At 35.2% G+C, this 21,677-nt stretch overlaps 1 protein-coding gene across 7 annotated transcripts in view; it reads right to left on the reverse strand.

Moving 5' to 3' along the window:
* The window catches only part of GPATCH8 (G-patch domain containing 8), a 102,255-nt gene that overhangs the window by 68,633 nt on the left and 11,945 nt on the right, over positions 1 to 21,677 (reverse strand). For 2 of the 7 annotated variants that reach the window (XM_046674903.1, XM_046674904.1), the window contains exons 2-5: positions 9,539 to 9,613; positions 8,500 to 8,534; positions 3,717 to 3,734; positions 1,435 to 1,507 (exon numbers count right to left, since the gene is read on the reverse strand). Coding sequence is in view for 1 of the 7 variants with exons in the window: in XM_046674900.1 (XP_046530856.1) it covers positions 1,435 to 1,507; positions 9,539 to 9,613 (148 nt within the window). In the remaining 6 variants the exon portion in view is untranslated. Of the gene's footprint in view, positions 1 to 1,434; positions 1,508 to 3,716; positions 3,735 to 8,499; positions 8,535 to 9,538; positions 9,614 to 21,677 lie in introns of those variants that run through there. The other 5 variants (XM_046674901.1, XM_046674902.1, XM_046674900.1 and 2 more) reach the window with 4 other exon arrangements.

Raw genomic sequence — 21,677 nt, forward strand, 5'->3', positions numbered from 1 at the left:
TTGTGTGCCTGAACAAAGAGACTAACAATCAACAGTGCTCCTGGGCATCTCTGATAGGAAGAGATGTTTCAAATACTAAGGAAAGATCAAATCCAGTCTTCAGATCTTCTTCTGAGCAATCACCTCCATTCAACTCAACCCAGCACTTATAACTATGCAAACCACTGGGACAAATTCTATCAAGAAGTCATTTCTATTTCAGTCCTGATTACCCTACCTCTCTTCTGTTTTGTTACAAAATCTAGGGTCTATGGCATACAAATTGCTCTTAATTATAGAGCGTTCTTTTACTGTTAGCAATGAATACTTGCACCACTGGGAAAACAAGTTTAATGGTAATCAAATCTTTCAATCTCCCCAAAAGAATAGGTTAATGCTTAGTAATAAATATTAATTTGAAATATATTTATTGAGCATCTCCTTTGTGTCATCACTGAATAGAATATGTAGAAATGTAATTTAAAAAGCCAAAGTTTTAAAGACTGAAATGCCCTGCTTCATGCCCTGTCCTCTTGTGCCCCTTAGCACACACACACTTGAACTGATTAGACTTCCCCTCCAAACTGGAGAAATCTACTTCCAAAATTTAAAGAATTAGTCAACAGTAGCACACCTCTCCCCAAAGATCCCTTTACACAATGAGACCCTCCATGACCAGATGCAGAAGTGCAGTGATTCCCATCATTTTCTGAGGTAGTGTTTACATCTGCAAAGAATAAACAGTAGCTCTTGAGTAGAAGGAGCTAAAAAGTGAATGTAACTGGTTAGTTTCCAACTAGCAAGAACTCGGAAGCAGACATATTAGTATCTTGTTTTTATCCAAATAATTAGTACAGGTAAAAGAAAAAATAAATATAATGGAAACACTAAGCCATACATTTTCCAGAGCCTGATCTGAACCTGAGAAATGGCCTCTCAGCTCAGAAAGCCCTAGAAAACCTCTGCTTCCATTTTATACTTCATGTGGGTTAACTTTTCTACTACTACATGGATTCTGAGTACAGAGAAAAAAATCTCCAGGGAGAATTTAGGAAGGCAAAAATTAAATTCGGCTATTGAATGGTTCTCTTTATAATACTGAAGCCACAATACGACATCACTAAATGACACAAATAAAGCACACTCGGATACTATGAACGTCTTTTACTCCACCCACCCATCATCCCCACCAAAACAATTTAAAACTGGTGAGCCATACACAATATGTTTGGTCTGAAAGTATTCATGACATAGCAGCTTACTCTTGCAAATATTAGCTTAAAAGTGACGTACAATACAGTTACAGGAAAAACAGACTATTCTAAGGGGGAAAGGCAGGAGGAAAAAACCAAACACTTTTTAAAAAAAGACAACAAATATATTCAGGCACAAGATCTGCATCAGAAACATTGTTTTCTTTCTTTTTTTAAATTTCTGTACACTTAAAAAACTTACCCTGAAGAGATTTTCCCAATCCCTGGCCCAGCTTCCACCCATGTTTCTGGAGTAAGCGATGTCCAATATTATCCTGACAGACAGAACAGAGAGACAAACCAAAAATATTCCAATAATATATTCTTCCCTTCCTAGTGACATTTAAACAGGTGATGAGCAAGAGATAATTCTACATATATGCATGCAAAAAAGTGCTAATAATAGGGTAAATGTGCCCAATAAAAGGGACATTAATGTAAAAAGAAATGCTGGCTAGTATTTTATATGGGAAGAACATAGGGGATAAAGGGTCCTTTCTGATGGTGTGCTGGGCAACTTTTGCACATAACACTTTAAAAAGGAGAAAAAAGGGAAGGGGAAAATGGGGAAGAATACATTTATGAAGTTTAAAACTAACATTAAAAAGCATAAAATCAAGGTACTTATACAATCATATCCACCACCTAGACAGCACCACTTTAAGAGTTTTTTTTTTAAAGAAAATCTACATTGTGTTTAGTTACTTTGTTTATGTGTCAGGCTTTCATGATACAAAGTAAGTTGTAAGTGTAAGACTGCCCCACCACTAGAAATGAAAACACAATCAGAGCAAAATCCAGGCTAGACTTGATTGGTTTTTTAATATATATATATAAAAAATATAAATATTTAACTAGCATGCAGCCAATATTAAACTGAAAAAACAGTGAAGTTAGTAAAACAAGAAATTAAATTGATTAAACAGAAAAATAAAATGAGCTCAAGCACAGACTGAGTGATGCATTTCAACATGTAATCTAACAAAAATGCTAAAATGTTAGAATGAAACAGGCCTAGCAGTAAGTTAACAGTAAAGAACCATTAGTGCATGTAGGGGGAAAAAACCAATATACATAATGTCTCATCTTCCTAGGAGCACACTGGAAAAGGTATTTCAATGTAAATTCTATGAAATGACACCAGAAACAACAATTAAATGTCAGCTTCTGCGTAAGAGTTCAAGATCTTAGAAACCTCTGCAGACCTTTGTCCAATTCTTTGCTTTTTACAAATACTGTGAAGTATGGACACAAAGCTAAAGTAACCATTAACTGCATCAGATAAAAAGATGCTACTCATCCAAAGGAAAACATTTAAAAATTATAAACACAAAGTGTCCTATATGCATTAAAATGTAATTTATAGTATTAATTTGGTATCACCATTGGAAAACAACCCATTTCCTGAAACCAATTTATAAAGTTAAAACCATAAATCTCTGAATTAAACTAAAGAATCTCATATTAAACTGCTTTTTTATCTCTGGCTCAATACTCAATGGCAAAATGCTCTTTGGAGTTACAGAGGAATGAAAAATTATTATTTTACTGTTATCTTCTCTGACAGTAAGTTAAAAGAGAAACATTAAGCCTTCCCAATGCTCTGTTTTAAAAAATTTTTTAAAAAGACAATTTCCTTCTACAACTTTATGACAGCCTGCAAACTGGAAACTGTGCTGAGCAGCCAATTATTTCATTGATCGGAGGGGAAAAAAGATCAGGACACCTTTTTAAAACAAAAATGAGGCAAAGGATAATGAAAAACTTGTTTCTAAAGATACCGTTGTTTGAAACATATATATACAAAATCATTGTGGTGCACAAAATGTCACTAGAAATTATTTTTTGCTAGGAACTGAAAGAACCAGAAAATGCTGTGATTACGGGTAATCCCAGGTATGACTTCCACATTATTATCACAAAAACTTAATCCAACACTTTTGCCTCTTTTTCTTCCCTTCTCTCTTCCCAACTGAACTGTCAAGAAAAGCATCCCCTTAACCAGGACTGACTGGCTATTTATAAATAACTTGACTGTAAAAAAAAAAAAAAAAAATTAAGTCTTAATACAAGTAATGTTAGCAGAAAATGAAAAGGTAAGGAGGCTTTTATTATATTACTACGAAAATAAACTTACCTGTACATAAAATCCTTATTTTATATCATAACTTCTACAACTGAACAACTATGGAAAGGACAAGGATAGCAGAATGACTCTAAGATTATGTAGTTGATTAAATGGTTATTTAATCTTTTAATAGACAAATTTTACAACTATACTTGGCACAGAGATTTAGGGTATTAAACCATGCTGACAAAAATTGTTGCCCCCTTTATTTAACAAAACTCAATCTTTGGCTAAGTGGAGATGAGACATTATGCTGACTGTGTTATATCATGAATGCACTAAAATAAACAGACAGATGAAGCAGTATGCTATTTCCAAAAGCAGTGCAAGTGGAGTGAAAGCATTTCCATACGAACCTGGCTTTAAAAACTGGGCTGTCAAAAGAACAGTTAAATGTAACACAAAGTAAGAAACTGTCCAATCACTAATGGTCGTTTTTTTTTTTTTTGTCTTGTTTTCAATTCACTGCTTGCAATTAATGTATTTATTAAAGAAGGGTGAAAGCATAAGTAAATTCACGAGTCAAGACCAGCTGAGAGATTCAAGAGCAGCGTGTTGTGACTGACAACAGTGAAAGGAAAAGCAAATGTTAAAGGGAGAGGGAGAAAAAAGAAAAATTTGGGGTTATACACATTAGCACCACTTTTACAAAACCACTCAAGATGGCTGTCACCTTCTCAAAAAAAGCTATTAATACAAAATGGCAGCGGCATTTCTTTTCTAAAACTATAGGTGAAAAGTGTTCTTTAATTAAATCTACCTTCCTAAGTATGAATATGGAATGAAATGTCAGGGGCTATATTAAAAGTAACATGCCACTCTATGTCCTTGTGATTACAACAAATGCAACAGAAACAACAGACATGTCTCCCGGAACCTCTTCCTCTCACCAACCTCCTAGATTAAGTGAATGACTAACAGAAAATCTAGACCTTTCCTATCATTCCAGACTACCTACTTTTGGAGGAAAAAAGGCAGCTCTGTGACTCTGCAGAAAGGGCTAGTATTCAGTAAGGTCCCTTTTCCTACCAAAAAAAGAAAAAAGTTTTATAAACACTCATCAAAAATCCAACAGGCTTAAGGATGATGATTAAAGCAAGGAGGGCACACCAAAATATCTTATAACAAAGTAGAACAAAGCAGACTTGTCTACCTCTGAAATGATCAAAATGTCGACTAAACTTCCACTGATAAATAAGGGACTCAGTCACTAGCCTGTGAAAATAATTCATCTACTCTGTTTAGGGTTGTGATTTTGCCAATTATTCCCATGGATGCTATTAATAACAGTAAATTGGAGTAAGTAATTTATAGCCCAAACAGGTAATCTAGGCATAACAAGGGCAATGAGCACTAAATTTACTTCTAAAACTGTGACAATTTACTATTTCTATCACTATAATAGTGACTAAAATGTCCTTCAGTTTTTTTAACTTTTAAATAAAATACATAATTTGGGGTTTGATTATAATCTCACAGAACCAAAAATAAACTATAGAAAATTTTTTTAGCACAGTCTGGTTTAAGACTAACAAAGAGGCATGACAGTGGTAGGGTGTTTATAATTTAAACGCACGTGGAAGAAGTGCAGGGAAATACTAATTTTAAACTAATTAATAAAACAACTGAACTTTGCCCAAGGGAAGCAGTCAAACAGCTGGTTTTCCACACACTTCATAGAGAGTTCCCACAACCTATTTGTAACTCTCTGTGCCCAAGACTCCAAAATGGTGGCTGTGCAGCATTTTCTGTGGTTGGGCATGAAGTTCTTCTTAGTTCTGGTTAAATCACAAAGCTAAGCTGAAAACCCCAACTTTTTTCACCTAGATTTACCTCAGCTGGCCTTTACTTTTTTTTTTTCTATTTCTAAACTTAAATGTATAATTAAAATGCTACATTTTTATCCTTTGTTCCCCTCTATTATATGTGTGAGAAAGGAGGGTATAATTTTTAAAAGCAAAGATATTTGAAAGCAAGAAACGTGTATTATAAACAACTAACAATATGCTGAAAAAACAATACTAGGGGAAAAAATGATTATTAATTGTTTCAGCCATTCCTCAATATCTTTATGTATTAATTAAAAAGAAACTAGAAAACTTCCCCAGGAACTTTTCTCTGCTCCATAAAGCTGTACAGCATCACAGAACAACGATCATTTTGGCAATAGCACCACCAATTTGTATACTGGGAGGCTGCCAAAACACAGATAAAAATTTACTTTATTGTATGGGGTTGATTCCAAGTTTTTATAGCAGAAAATAGAATATCATGTCTCAAGAGAAAACTATACTACAATTATGTCAGTGACTATATGAATATTAATTCCATGCTGAATTTTCTTTTAGTAGACAGCCACATTTAATTTACACCATTTAGCCCACTTTCAACAATGACAAAAATGGTTAAGTCTCTTGAGTGGATTGTAAGCTTTGCCGATTGTGTATTAAAGACTCTATAAGCAAAAACCAAATGCTACTAGGTGAACCCATGCAAACAACAAGTTGTAAAAATTCCCAAAACAAAAAATCTATATAGCTCACTACAGATGACACAATGAAGACTAGAGAGAAAAGCCATATAGTAATGCTACACCATTCAGCTCCAAGAAGCACGTTATCTGTAGTGCAGTCCATGGATGGTCACTGCCAACTGTCAGATCAGCAGTCTTAGAGAGTTACAGTTGGAAACTAGTGGAGTCCACAGATCTAAACAGACAGGCAACATGACAAAACCCAATTATACATATACTTCTAAATCCCTAGGTGAGCAAAGTAAACATCAGCAAATGGAGTTTGAAAACTCATATTAATTTTTACAACCTCTTCAGTCAACCTGACAACTCTAAAGACAGGATTTTAATCAGTCAGGTAGAACAAAGACCAACTAATGGGTAGTTTTACGTCCAACTGCAACAATGACAAGATATTTTAAATCTATGGTGCAGGCATTTTGCCTTTTGTATAGCTTATAATCTCTCTCTCATCTGATTTCTCTTCCTCCTTCTATGGTAAAGCTCATAAAGGATCATATATCCTAAATCATATCAACCAATTCTTGGAACTATGGTGGACTCCTATTCTGGGCTATGGCTTTAGATTACAATTTTATCTGTTTTCTAAATATTTTAAGTATGTAGAGGTCAAAAATATAATGGCTGGCACCTAAGAATCTCACAAAACAATAAATTAAAATTCAGTTCTAAGAAGTTTTTTGCAATTAAGGGTAAAATGTTAGTACTTTCCACCTTCTCTTTAATTCAGATAATCAAGCTGTCAGGCAATTCTTTCATAATTTTCTTAGAATAGTGCTTTATTCTTGACCAGAAATTTCATTGAAAGATATCTGGTTGGTTGAAATAAAGCAGAGGAAATAAAACTTTAAAACAAAGATTATGAAATACTTTACAAATGCTGGATTTTGATGTGTTTTCAACATTTCCTGATCGAAACTGAGTATCTGTAACAGCTCACTAACAAATCTAGGCTTCAGAAGTTTACTAAAAGAATAATGCATTATTGCATCTCTGTATCTCATTTCCCATCCTGCCGGTTTGCAACAAACTTACCCTATTACAAAAGACCTTAATCCTATACTCACAATAACCCTTCACACAGGCATATTCTTGGCACAAACCTGTGCAGAAACTTCCATGGTTACCAGCTGCTGCAGATTACCTTTGTTAAAAAAAAATGACTAGACCTTTAGCTCCTGCAATGATCTGTAGACTCCCAAAGCTGCATTATTTCCAGCCACTTTTGAGTTGCATGCTGTAGCAAAACAGTCAGCACCTCTCAATAGATATTGCTGCAGAGAAAGATTTTAATTCAGCAGAGACTCTCTCTGTTAGAAGCAACGCCATTTCCCCCTAAAAACAAGATAGTTCAATATAGCCAGCCATATAACTAACATATACTTATTTGGTGGGCACTTCTCTTCTTTTGGGGGGGTAGGGGGCAGCACAACACTACCTACTTTGTTGCCAATCATTTTAGGAGGTCTTTAAAAACTTTAAATTTATCCCCAAATGATTTGATAACAGAAATAAAATCCCTCCTAACTTGTATGTCCCACTTCTTTATACCACAGTGCAGGGTATGGAGCCCCTCCTACTACCTAAACTACCACATCACAAATAATGCATATATTTATGTGTTTCAGAAGTAAATTTTCATTAGAAATACAATTAATATACATCTCTAAACATACACTTATTTATTAAAAAAATTAAATATCCAGTACCAGTATTTTACCATTTGCTATTTTCAGTGAAGAGAAAACTATTTAACAAAAGGCATGTATCAATTCCACTCCTACTCATTGAGATTACTCAACAATGATTACTCAGACTGTCTTCTGATAGTGTTCTCCCTATGACATGTGCTGGAAAAAATCCTGGACAGTGTGAGAGGAAAAAGAGCATTAGTCTCACATGCCAAAGGAATGAATTTTCCAAAAACCTTAAAATGTAGCCCTAAAAAAAAGGCTTACATAATTTTAAGTATCATTTAATTTAGTGCTTTTTAAAAATCTTTGTTGAGTATAGTAATAATGAATACTGGTCTGCAAATCTAGTTAGTTAAACTTCCTGCTACTGTTGAGTCAGAGTACCCACAGAATAATAGCTTGTATAAGAATATTAATCAACCATGTACCTTGTAGAATATGGTACTTGGGCCTTGCTTCTGACAGCTATCTGTTCTTAAACTTTGACCCAGAGAGACATTTAAATTAAAAGGGAAAAAATAAATTATTTTTCAAGTACAAGATACTGATCTAGCTGGCCTACACAGTTCATTGTAAAATTCTGCCTCATGATAATTACCAAGATGACACAGAACTAAGGCAAAAACTTCAGTGATTTTTAACTTAGCAAACTGGGCTTGGCATTTTATCCTTAAGTCAAAACACAAGACTGGGCTTCAGCACAACATCAGATGTGAATTCTCCCTCTGCAGCATTATCACATGCGTCATCAATTACTGCCATGCCTAAGTCTAGCATCATGCCAGCACATTAAGACAGAAGGTACTATATGCAGTGTTCACTGGACCAGAAGAACAGAAATAAGAAAGGGAGGTGGGGGAGAAAGAAACCCTAGAGAAGAAATTAAAAAAAGGCAGACCGTGCAATACAAACCAGATCATGGCTGCTTAGCTAATATGGGCCAACTGCTGTGGAAGAAAAATGTCGAACACCCCAAGTTGTGTAAATTTCTGTAAACATCTAAACATACACACAAACACACACAACACCAACCTAATTAGGAACATAAATATATGTTGATCCTTTACTATGTTACAGTTATCAAAATAAAAGCTAAAGTTCAAATACCTGTGCTCTCTAAATTGCCTGATTTTCCTAAGGGTAGAGAAGCTGGTGTTTCTTAAAGGAAAAGGGGAATTGTCTTAACTGCTATAAAGATAAAGATTCTCTCTTGATCATTTTTCACTCAAGTTTACCAATAATCACTGAAATCCTTACTAAATACTTAAGCACAAACATCAAATACTGACAAGTATTTAACAAGTTGAGACATTCTAACAAAGGAATGTATAATTTGAAAATAAAGGGCTTTCAAAATTAAAATAGTATTCAAAAACTAAAGGTTTTTTAAAAATTAAGAGTCAGGAAAATAAATCTTGTTCTATTGCTTTGCATCTATATCCAAAACTAAGCTGTGTGAAGAGGGAGAAAAAATCAACTTTTGACAAAAACCAGATATCTCTTAAGCTACAGAAACCAAATTTACCATGTTTCACAAGGGTCTGGTAAGTAAAACATATTAGTTCTTAACTGTCCTTAATGGAACATTTCACACATGATGTGTTGCCCAGAAAAGGTGAAGCTTTTAAAGGATCAAAATACATTTTACTCCTTTATTCAATTTACAAAAACACTAAACTTTAACTTGCTATCTTTAACAGAATATCAGTATGGGCCAAAATGATATTTTTCCATCAAAATTCTAAATTGTTTCTACATTTTTCAAACTAATTTCCCGATATATTAAATATTAGATTACATCCCAAACTCTATTTGATTACCATAGGGCATGCAAGAAAACAGCTCTAAACTGTACTATAAGTTATTAATAAGCTTAACTTCATTCACATCAAGTATCACACGAACACTACCTAACTAGTTATGATCCAAAATTAAGTACTGATCATCTTACCGATTCTATAGGCTTGTCAAGTGATGCTTGTTCAATTTCCAAATGTCCTTCTTCATACTGATCAAAGTGATTACCCTGCAAAAACAAGACAACAGTTACTTTTCAAAAGCAATAAAGGCCAAAATTATTATTATTATTATTATTTTAAGATTTTATTTTTTTTACTTTTTCTCCCCAAAGCCCCCTGGTACATAGTTGTGTATTTTTAGTTGTGGGTCCTTCCAGTTGTGGCATGCGGGACGCCGCCCCAGCATGGCCTGACAAGCGGTGCCATGCCTGCGCCCAGGATCTGAACCAGCAAAACCCTGGGCCGCCGAAGCGGAGCATGTGAACTTTTAACCACTTGGCCACGGGGCCGGCCCCAAGGCCAAAATTATTAATACCCTAATTAAACTTGGGGTTATTTCTAACTTTTCATTCTTTCAATAGACAACCAAAACTGTGCCACAAATTCAGACGTTTCAAGATCTATAAAAACAATTTATTAGAAGTCTAGGTCTAGCAAACACGAACTCTTCTTCCTATGACAGGCATTGAAATTGATAACTAAAACACTATCTATCATTTGGGATATCAACTCTTTCTTAGACTGACTATATTAGGAAGACTGCAGAATCTTAAAAAACAAAGGGCCGTGGCCGGCGCCATGGCTCAGTGGTTAAGTTCGCGTGCTCCGCTTCGGCGGCCCAGGGTTTCCCTGGTTCCGATCCTGGGCATGGACATGGCACCGCTCGTCATGCCATGCTGAGGCGGTGTCCCAGATAGCACAACTGGAAGGACCCACAACTAGAATACACAACTATGTACTGGGGGGATTTGGAGAGAAGTAGGAAAAAGACAAAAACAAACCAAAAAAACCCAAGGGCTATATTGTGTTTTACTTTCCATAAACAATACTATACTAAAGAAAATAACTCATAGTAATAGAAGAATGCAAGTAAAATCTATCATAATACTGTTCAATGTTGATAACACTGCTTTGAACTAAAACTCCTAAAACATTCAACTTTAAAATCACGTGCTAACTTCCAAGTTTCAAGAAATTCAAAAAGACAATCTCTTGACACAGCATCTCAAATGCAGCTTATTCCTAAAATGATCTGCCAAGAGAGATAAACACGCCTGTATAATACCGCATTTGACCATTATCAAGCAAGCTGTCAGTGTAACTATAGTAAGTCAAAACAGTTCAATCGAGGACAGCTGCAGACAACTAGGGCATTCTCTCTAATCATGGTTTTCTCTGATCTTCCTGATCCATTAGAAAGGAAGAGCTTTAAATCAGAGTATCAGTTTTCTGGGCTGGCCCCATTGCCTGGTGGTTAAGTTCCACTTCAGAGGCCCGGGTTTGCAGATTCAGATCCCGAGTGCCAACCAGCACCACTCCTCAGCCATGGCCGTGGCAGCGACCCACATATAAAACAGAGGAAGACTGGCACAGATGTTAGCTCAGGGCTAACCTTCCTCAAGCAAAAAAATGAGGAAGATTTGCAAGAAATGTCAGCCCAAGGCTAATCTTCAGGTAAAAAATGTTTTCAGGTTCCCTTCTTGTTACAAAGTAGACGGCATGAGGATTTGTGAGTCCTAAATGGACCTAAATCAAAAGACTAAAGACTTCAATCTAACCTAAATTAATTCGGTGGCTGGAGTGGTACAACAACTTGAACGTTAACCTAACAAAAAGTCTCTTTGCTTTGTAAAGGTAAGAGTTTAGTTGAAAAGATGAAACATCAACAGAGGCTCTAGCATGCAGCGTGCCACACTGTGTTATAGATGTTAAGTAAGAGTTTAGTTGAAAAGATGAAACATCAACAGAGGCTCTAGCATGCAGCGTGCCGCACTGTGTTATAGATGTTAAGTAAGAGTTTAGTTGAAAAGATGAAACATCAACAGAGGCTCTAGCATGCAGCGTGCCGCACTGTGTTATAGACGTTAAGTTACTTGCTTCCTCCAAGTCCTTCAGGAGAAGAACTGAGTCCTATTTATTTCTCACAACCCTAAAACTTAATATAGTGGCTAAACATTAGAGAACAATTAGGTGCTAAAATTGTGTGGTAGTGAGGAACAAGTTCTGAACTAGACAGTAGTGGTGATAATGGTTGTACAACATTGTTAATGTACTTAATGCCACTAAATGTACACTTTAAAATAATAAAAGTGGTCAAGTTTATGTTATGTGTATTTTACCACAATAAAAATGATAAAAATAAAAATAATATTGTGTAGTAGAGTCTACTCAAAAGAAGAAAGGAATAACAGGACAGGAGTGGGTTAGCCAAAGACAAAAAGCAAATTTTTAAAATGGAACAAGATTTAAAAGCAGGTATTCCAAAAATGAGAAAGAGCAATCACCAACAAATACTAAAAGTGAAAAAACAGCTATGAATCATGTAAGTCTGTCTTAAATTAATCTCCAATATTTTGTCAAATGATCCCTTTAAAATAACACCTGCCTCTTGGCCTTTTAACTTCTACTGCAACATTTAAAAGTTTAACAGTTACTTAAAAGGTGTTAATTGCAAAGTGCATCTCCACTCCTAAATAATAAACATTCAACTACCTAGATTAACTCAAACCTCACAATGTTATTGAACACCAATATCCAGCCAAACCTCGTAATTCTCTTTCACTCTACAGCTCTAGATTTAATGATAAAAGAATAATCTCATCCTACCAACAATAATTGGTACTATTTTTAAAGTAATTAAAACTTTATTTAACTTAGGACAACCATGTTTTAAAGATTTTATTTTTCCCTTTTCTCCCCAAAGCCCCCCAGTACATAGTTGCATATTTTTAGTTGTCGGTCCTTCTAGTTGTGGCATGTGGGACGCCACCTCAGCATGGCTTGATGAACAGTGCCATGTCTGTGCCCAGGATCCGAACCGGCAAAACCCTGGGCCACTGAAGCAGAGCAAGTGAACTTAACCACTTGGCCAGCCCCCCCTTTTTTTTAAAGATTTTATTTTTAGGAGAACTATGTTTTAAATCAAAAGAGAAGTGCCCCCAAACTGATCACTACCAAAGATGATATAATAAAAGCACAAACATAGATATTATTAGAGAACTACTAAGTAATTCTAAAAAAAAGAAAATGGACATCTGGGAAAAGACGTTCTAGTTCATCCTTACTGCACAAGAAATCACTCAAGTTTTTCTAAATAGATAATGAATCATTAGGAAAATCTTTTAATCTGTAGACAAAATCATTTTAGAAAATCCTCCTGTATTGACAAACCACTGTCAATAAACACCAGGTTCTAAATGAGATGGTTAAGAAATTTCTAAACAGAGCTAGCTGTTTTCAAATCATTCTGGATCTATCACACACAATATAAAACAGGATTAATGATATGGTTTGAGTCCAGAAAAAGACCCATACATTTATGATTAACTGATCTTCAACAAAGGTAAAAGGCAATTCCATAGAGAAATAACAGTAATGTAAATAAATGGTGCTGGAACTAGGTATCCTTAAGGAAAAAAAAGCCTCAGTCCATACTGTACACCATAATTTTAAAAAACTCAAAATGTATCGCACACCTAAATGTAAAACCTAAAGTTATAAAGTTTCTAGAAGAAAATATATAGGGGAAATATCTGTAACCTCAGGCAAGACAAAGATTTTTTCTTTCCATTTTTTTTTTTAGATTGGCCCTGAGCTAAGATCTGTTGCCAATCTTTTTTTTTTTTCTTTTTTTGCTGCTGCTGCTTCTCTCCAAAGCACCCCAGTACATAGTTGTATATTCTAGTTGCAGGTCCTTCCAGTTCTGCTATGTGGGACACCGCCTCAGTATGACTTGATGAGCAGTGCTAGGTCTGCGTCCAAGATCTGAACCGGCAAAACCCTGTGCCACCGAAGCAGAGCATGTGAACTTAACCACTAGGCCATGGTGCTGGCCCCTGAGACAAAGATTTCTTAAGACATAATGCCAAAACACAATTTATAAAAGAAAAAAATTGAAAAACTGGATTGGCAGAAAATATTTACAAATCTCATATCTGATAAAGGACTTATATCCAAATATATATAAAGAACTCTCAAAGCACAACAGTAAGAAAACCCAATTTTAAAAGTGGGCAAAAGATTAAACAGATCTTTCACCAAAGAAGATATGCAGATGGCAAATAAGCACTCAACATCATTAATCATTAGGGGAATACAAACTAAAATCACTAGGTGATACCACTACACACTTTATTAAAATGGCTTTAAAAAAACCTAACAATTCCAAGCACTGATGAAATTGCACCATGAATGGGAAAGTCTCATAGATTGCTGGTGGGAATGTAAAATGGTACAGCCACTTTAGAAAACAGTTTGGCAGTTTCTTATAAAGTTAAACACACCCTTACCAAACAACCCATCAATACTGTCCCTAGGTATTTACCCAAGCGAAAAGAAAAACCTATGTTCATACAAAAATCTGTCTGTGAATGTTTGGAAACTACTCAAATGTCCCTCAACTGGGAAATGGATTAAAAAACCGTGGCACACTCATACAACAGACTTATTACTCAGTAATAAAAAGGTACAAACTAATCATATAAGCAATAACATAGATGAATCTCAAATGTATTATGCTAAATGAAAGAATCCATACTCAAAAAGTTATTGTATGATTCCATTTATATGACATTCTGGAAAAGGCAACTAGAGAAAAAAACTAATCAGTGGTTGCTTGGGACTATATACTAACTGAGGTGGCGGCTATACCATGACACATTTTGTTAAAACTTGAAGAACTCTACACTAAAATGGATGAGTTTCACTGTATCTTAATAATTTCTTTAAATGAAATATGAAGGGAAAGCCAGTATTTCTACATCTCCCTCCTTAAAAAATATTTTTTAAGCATGAAAAAAGTTTAAATCCTGTCCTGTAAACATATAATGGTGGTGGTTACATGAATCCATACATATGTTAAAATTCACAGAACGGCATATCACAATAAAAGTCAATATTACTGTCTGATTTTTTAATTAAACAAAAACAAAACAAACTAAAAAACATGCATATACAGTTCTAGAATGCATAAGAAGCAGATGCCAGAGTTAACTCGAAGACAACTGAGTACCCAACAGAGAAAAGATGAGAGGGAGGCCCTGTTTTTAACTGCAAGTTTTTTTTCCTTTTAAATTTTATACTTAAATACCTAATACTCAAATACCCTAACAGAAATCATAATCATTTTGTTTATCTTTGAAGATTTAAATTGAAAACCGTATGTATTTTTGAATCAACACCATTTACAATAAACTTACTTGGGTATTTGAATTTTTTTTTTTTTTTTTGAGGAAGATTAGCCCTGAGCTAACTGCTGCCAATCCTCCTCTTTTTGCTGAGGAAGACTGGTCCTGAGTTAACATCCATGCCCATCTTCCTCTACTTTATATGTGGTACACCCAACACAGCATGGCTTGCCAAGCTGTGCCACGTCTGCACCCGGGATCCGAACTGGTGAACCCCGGGCAGCTAAAGTGGAACATGCGAACTTAACTGCTGCGCCACCGGGCGGCCCCTGAAATATTTTTTAAAAGCTTATATATTAGACCTAACAGGCCACAAGCTCAGCTCATTTTTTTGCCAGTCTTCTCAATAATTGACACCAGAATCACTCCTTTGCCACTGAGAAGTTGGCTATTAAAAAAAAGGCATCTACCAATCATCCACAATGTAATCCCAACTATAATAAATTCCAACTTAAAAAACTGATCAGTTTAGATGGGAAAAATTAATAATAGTGAAAGACACCGAAACAGATGGATTCAGAAACTTAAAAATTTTTAACCAAATGATCTTTTCAATGAAACCAACAAATTTACACATTAAAAAGTAAAAGTATCCTGCTGATATTTTTTACTAACTCACAGTCTAAATTAAACATTGTTTAGAAAAGAAAGCTCAAGAGAGGAACTCAATTTTAACAATTTACTCCTGTGGTCTTGCTAAACAGTACATTTGTAACAGCTATCTTTTGAATACCTATTAATAGGTATCATGCACTGTGTACTTCACAGGCATTATCTCAGTTAATCCCTTCAATGACCCAACAAGGTAAGCATCATTATTTCCATTTTCAGATATAGAATTCGGAGGGTGTAAGAAATATGCTCAAAGTTACTTACATAGTAAGTAAAGAAGCCCAAATTCCAAACTCAAGCCTCTATAACTTCAAAGTTCATGCTCTTTCTTTCTGTTATGCTACTCTGTGACTTTCTTTTTCCAGGAGGAAAAGACAAGAGGAGGGAACACTGAGAGAAGAATATCACATTTTCCATAGCTATCACAAATTCAAAATGCAGAATATATTCATTTTGGCATTTCTCTAATATATTTTATAAAGTAGAAACAAATGTCCAACAGGGGAAGAGTTTAATACTGTTTTATTAATATAACAATTTGGGAGCCATCATAAACATTTTAAAACTATACAGAAATCTGTTAAGTTAAATAGAAGGGGAAAAATTAAAGTGGTAGTTCATTGATTACAACTGTGCAGACTATTTATGTGGACAAGAACTAATAAGCAAGCAATGTTCTGCAAATGTGTCAGCAGCTGATAAATCTATCTGAAGAAAAACATCTAACGTTTAGTTTTTTTAAAATTTAAGTATCTCCTGATATTAGTAATAGCAATTCACTTTAAATAGCCTGAAAAAAAATATTCCACAAATACCCATAACTAATCTAGTGATTTGACAGAGATTACTTCTCAACATTCAGGAGTATCTGACTTGCCATAACAAACCAACCAACCAATCAGCTGCAACATTTGAAAAGCATAAAAACTGCTGAAATTTTTCAATGTTTTAAAACTTACCCTTTTAAAGGGTAAGAAATCATAACACTAAGTCACAGAGAATGAGAAATACTACCAACAAAAAAAAGTACTTTTCATACAAGAAAAATTATCAATACATCTTCCATCTTAGTTCTTTAAATGGCTACTACCAATTTTAAGTGCTGTTTTTATTGCTAACTTGCTGTATGACTTCATACAAATCATATTATATTTCTCATCCATTGTGTACTCACACATAAAATGAAGAACTTGAACTGGACACTCTTTTATGCCATTTCTTGGCCTAAAATTTCATGAATCTGCAGATTTAAACTGAATTAAAGTTACCCTATAGAAAAAGGCTATTTGACTCATTTAAAATGTGTTCATACAAAAACATTAACACTATCAATTCCCACCAAAGCAAAAGGTTAACCACAATGACAATAATCCTTGGTGGTGAAGCATATAACATTTTTCACTTACCACCAAAATAAATGCAGCCTCAACCAATGACACAAAAACCAAGTAAAAGCAAACAAAAAATTAGGTAATCTTGAGTTTGGTGATGACATTTTAGATACAACACCAAAGGCGTGATCGATATAACAAATAGCTGATAAATTGGAGTTTATTAAAATTTAAAACTTGTGCTCTGTGAAAGGCACTATCAGGGGAATAAGAAGACAAGCCACAGACTGGGAGAAAATATTTGCAAAAGGCCCAACTGATAAAGGAGAGTTATCCAAAATTTACAAGAACTCTTAAAATTAAACAATAAGAAAAACAAACAACTCGATCAAAAACTGAGCAGGGCCAGCCGGGTGGCATAGTGGTTAAGTTCGCGTATTCCACTTCAGCGGCCTAGGGTTTGCAGGTTCGGATCCTGGGCACAGACACAGACATACACACTGCTCAAGCCATGCTGTGGTGGCATCCCACATACAAAATAGAGGAAGACTGGCATAGATGTTAGCTCAGTGACAATCTTCCTCAAGCAAAAAGAGGAAGACTGGCAACAGACGTTAGCTCAGGGCCAGAAAAAAAAAAAACTGAGCAAAAGATCTGAACCGACACCTCACCAAAGATGATATACAGGTGGCAAATTAGAATATGAAAAGATACTCAACATCATATATCATTAAGGAAGTGCAAATTAAAATGAAATACCACTACACAGTAGAAAAGCTAAAATCCTAAACACTGACAACACCAAATGCTGAGGAGGATATGGGAGTAACAGGAACTCTCATTCATTGCTGGTGGGAAGGCAAAATAGTACAGCCACTTTGGAAGACAGTTTGGCAGTTTCTTACAAAACCAAACATATCTTACCATATGATCCAGCAACTACATTCCTTGGTATTTACCCAAATGAGTAAAAAACTTGTTACCTACACAAAATCCTGCACACGATGTTTATAGCAGCTTTACTCATAATTGCTAAAACTTGGAAGCAACCAAGACATCCTTCAACAGATGAACAGATTGATTAACTGTGGTACATTCATACAATGGACTATTATTCAGCACTAAAAAGAAATGAGCTATCAAGCCACAAAAAGACATGGAGGAACCCTGAATACATTATTACTAAGTGAAAGAAGCCAATCTGAAAAGGTTATATACTGTATGATTCCAAATATATAATGTTCTAGAAACGGCAAAACTATGAAAACATTAAAAAAAGAAAATCAGTGGTTGTCAGGGGCTTAGGTGAGAAGGGAGGAACAGGTAGAGCATGGATGTTTAGGGCACTGAAACTATGCTGCATGATACTATAATGATGGATACATGTCATTATACTACATTTGTCAAAACCCACAGAACTACACCAAGAGTGAACCCTAATGTAAACTAGGACCTTGGCTGATAATGAGCCTCAATGTTGGCTCATCTCTTGTAACAAATGTATCACTCTGTTGTGAGACGCTGATGGTAGAGGCAGCTATGCAGGTGAAGTGGGAAATGGATAATATGGGAACCCTGGACTTTCAACTCACCTTTGCTGTGGATCTAAAGCTGCTCTAAAAAATAAAGTCTAGGGGCCTGCCTGGTGGCACAGCAGTTAACTTTGCATGTTCCACTTTCAGTGGCCCGGGGTTCACTGGTTTGGATCCCGGGTGCAGACCTATGCAACACTTGTCAAGTCATGCTGTGGCAGGCGTCCCACATATAAAAAGTAGAGGAAGATGGGTATGAATGTTAGCTCAGGGCCAGTCTTCCTCAGCAAAAAAGAGGACTGGCTAATCTTCCTCAAAAAAACAAATAAAAATAAAGTCTATATATTTTTAAAAAGTAAATAAAAAAGAGAGAAAGTTAATAATTTGAGTAAACCCATAGTAACTATTTCTAAGGCATTTCTTCCAAACAGTATGTCCATTTTAAAACTTTACTACAAAATGGTAAAACTGATAACAATGATTACCTCTAAGAAATGAAATGGAGAAAGTAGGGCTTTCACTTTTTACTTTGTTAACAAGGTAGTGTGAGCTTTTAACAATATCCACGTTAACATTTGTACTACTTGTTTTTAATAATGAATTTTAATAAGGGGGGGCACAATGTTCTAAAAAATTAAAGACACTGTTAGCACAAATTTTCCTCACCTGTGACAAGAGGCTATTGGACTAGGTAATATATCTAGGTATAAGATTAAAGTTCTACCTACAAGTTCAGTCAAAGCAAATGTCTGGAGAAAAGTATTTTACAAAAAAATCCTTAATGGGTCTAACTTGAACAGTGCAAATCACCTTAAAAAGACTGAAAAAATTAGGGGGCAAGAGCAAGGATGTGGAAGTACTGAGTCTTTACAGTTGCTAAAAAAAAAAACCGTCCTTATGAACCAGTCTCTTCCCTTTTTATTTACATAAAAGAACATGTTATTCCAATTCAATACGTAATATTCACTAATTTTCTGCCGCTTACTAGGAACTGTGCTGGCACAGGACATATAAATGAAGAAAGAGTAACTGGATTTAAGCAACATGCCTTATGGAGGAGACAGATAAACAGTGAATTACAATTTGATGAATGCCATAACAGAGGTGAACTAAAAGCTGGGCGAGCACTGACCAGGAGTATCAAGCAAGACTTCAAAGTGGAAGGAGCTGGATCTGAGCCAAGCACAGGGGAGAAGTGCAGGGACTCTCTCATTGAGGAAGCGGAAGGGTACAAGGACAGCATTGTAGGTCACAGGATTTATTCTCTGATCTATGATTTACTCTGTGCAGCTAGTAAAGGTCTTTAAGAAAGAGAGTGGTATAATAAAATTTGCTTTTTAAAACCGTTTATTAGGATTTTAAGGGGGAGGGGCCAATATAGAGAAACCCAAGGGGAAAATTGTTGGAGAAGATCAAAGACAGTGGTGATTTGGAGGGAACTGCCTTAAAGATTAGATAGCTCCTTTCTCAAAGAGGAGTTAAGAACTTCATGTCTTGGCCATTAAGGGGATCAAAGAAGATATATGAAACACTCCCTCTTTCTTTAACTAAAAGAAGCAAGCAGTCCCTGGTTTTCCCTAAACCAGATCATTTAAAGCAAATCTTTTTTTCCTTAGAACAATGATAAATTTCAGATCCATGCTCCTAATGAAGGCTTTTATATCAAATAAGTCATGTGTTCCTAACAATGTCACAAACACAAATATACAAGTCAAAGCGTTTGCTCTAAAAGATTAAACAAATATACAATAAAAATTAGACACAGGGTTCTACTGTGCTATAGAGTATACAGAGGTACTTAGGATAAATTGAAATATTTATTAAATTAGACCCAAAATTAATGACAATTATAACATTAAATTTTTGCCCTTTAAAAGTTTTTAGATGGGGCCGGCCCGGTGGCGCAGCGGCTAAGTGTGTACAGTTCCACTTTGGCAGCCAGGGATTCGCTGGTTCGGATCCCAGGTGCGGACATAGCACCGCTTGGCAAGCCATGCTGTGGCAGGCATCCCACATATAAAAGTAGAGGAAGATGGGCACGGATGTTAGCTCAGGGCCAGTCTTCCTCAGCAGAAAGAGGAGGACTGGCAGCAGATGTTAGCTCAGGGCTAATCTTTCTCAAACAAACAAAAAAAAAGTTTTTAGAAACTATTACAGCCAACAAGAGTTTAAAGAGACATGACAACTAAATGTAATGTGGTATCCTTCATGGGGTCCTGGAACAGAAAAAGGACATTAGGGGAATACTAAGGAGATCTGAATGAAGGTATGGACTTTAGTTAATAATAATATATTAATATTGGTTCATTAGTATGGTAACAAATGTGCCATACTAATATAAGATAATAATCAGGGAAACTGGGTGCAGAGTTTATGAGGTATATATATGAGAACTCTGTTCTATCTTAGCAATCTTTCTGTAAATCTAAAACTGTCCTAAAATAAAAGATTTATTGAAAAGCAAGTTTTGGGAAGGGTCATACCACTTCATATATATAAACATGTACGGCTTCTTTTAGCTTTATAAAATATACCTTCAGAAAGCTTACCCTAACAAAACTGTGAGATACTCAACACAGGATTTGGCAATTAGTTGAGGTTAGGGGATTTTTAAATCATCCCTATTTTACAAATAAGAAAACTGATACAGACTGTCACCAACTCATAAAGGCTTGATTCTTAGTTCCATATTCCCAGCACTGTATTACACTATACAAAACTCAAAGATTTAAAAAAAACAATACCTTGTCTCCATAATTCTGAAACAATAGTCTCCATATAAAGCAGAGTTATTAGTCAAAACCTTCTGGTTATCACAAAAGACATGGAAAAACTGCAGAACTGTTACAGACTAGAGGAGAGAAAGAAGAAATAACTAAATGCATTCAGTGTGGAATCCTAGATGGGATCCTGGAACAGAAAAAGAACATTAGTGGAAAAAGTGGTAAAATTCAAATAAGGCCTATTGCTTAGTTAAGATTACTGTACCTACGTGAATTTCCTAGTTTTGGTAACCATATTATGATCACTGTATGGATATTGTAGAGGGGAAGTTAGGTGAGTGGTGTACTAAAACTCTCTGTACTACTTTTGCAACCATTCTACAAATCTAAAATTAGTTTAAAATAAAAACAAACAAAAAGTCTTTTGATTATGGAATAATCTCCAAGCATATTATTAAGAGAAAAAATCAAAGTGCTGAAAAATGTGCTTGCATGCTACCCTTTGGAAAGGTAGAGTAGAAAATGCTTGTAAATGTATTATATATCTCTGAAAGAGCCATCATATAACTGAAAATAGTGGTAGTCTTTAAGAAGGTTAAGGGGTTTACTTTTTTTCACTCTGAATCCATTTGTTCCTTTTGAATGTTACTGGCAAAGCAAAAAGAAGAGGACGGAAGGAATATAAAAC

The sequence above is a fragment of the Equus quagga genome, chromosome 11 (genome assembly GCF_021613505.1).
Source record: "Equus quagga isolate Etosha38 chromosome 11, UCLA_HA_Equagga_1.0, whole genome shotgun sequence".
In the NCBI taxonomy this organism is placed as follows: Eukaryota; Metazoa; Chordata; class Mammalia; order Perissodactyla; family Equidae; genus Equus; species Equus quagga.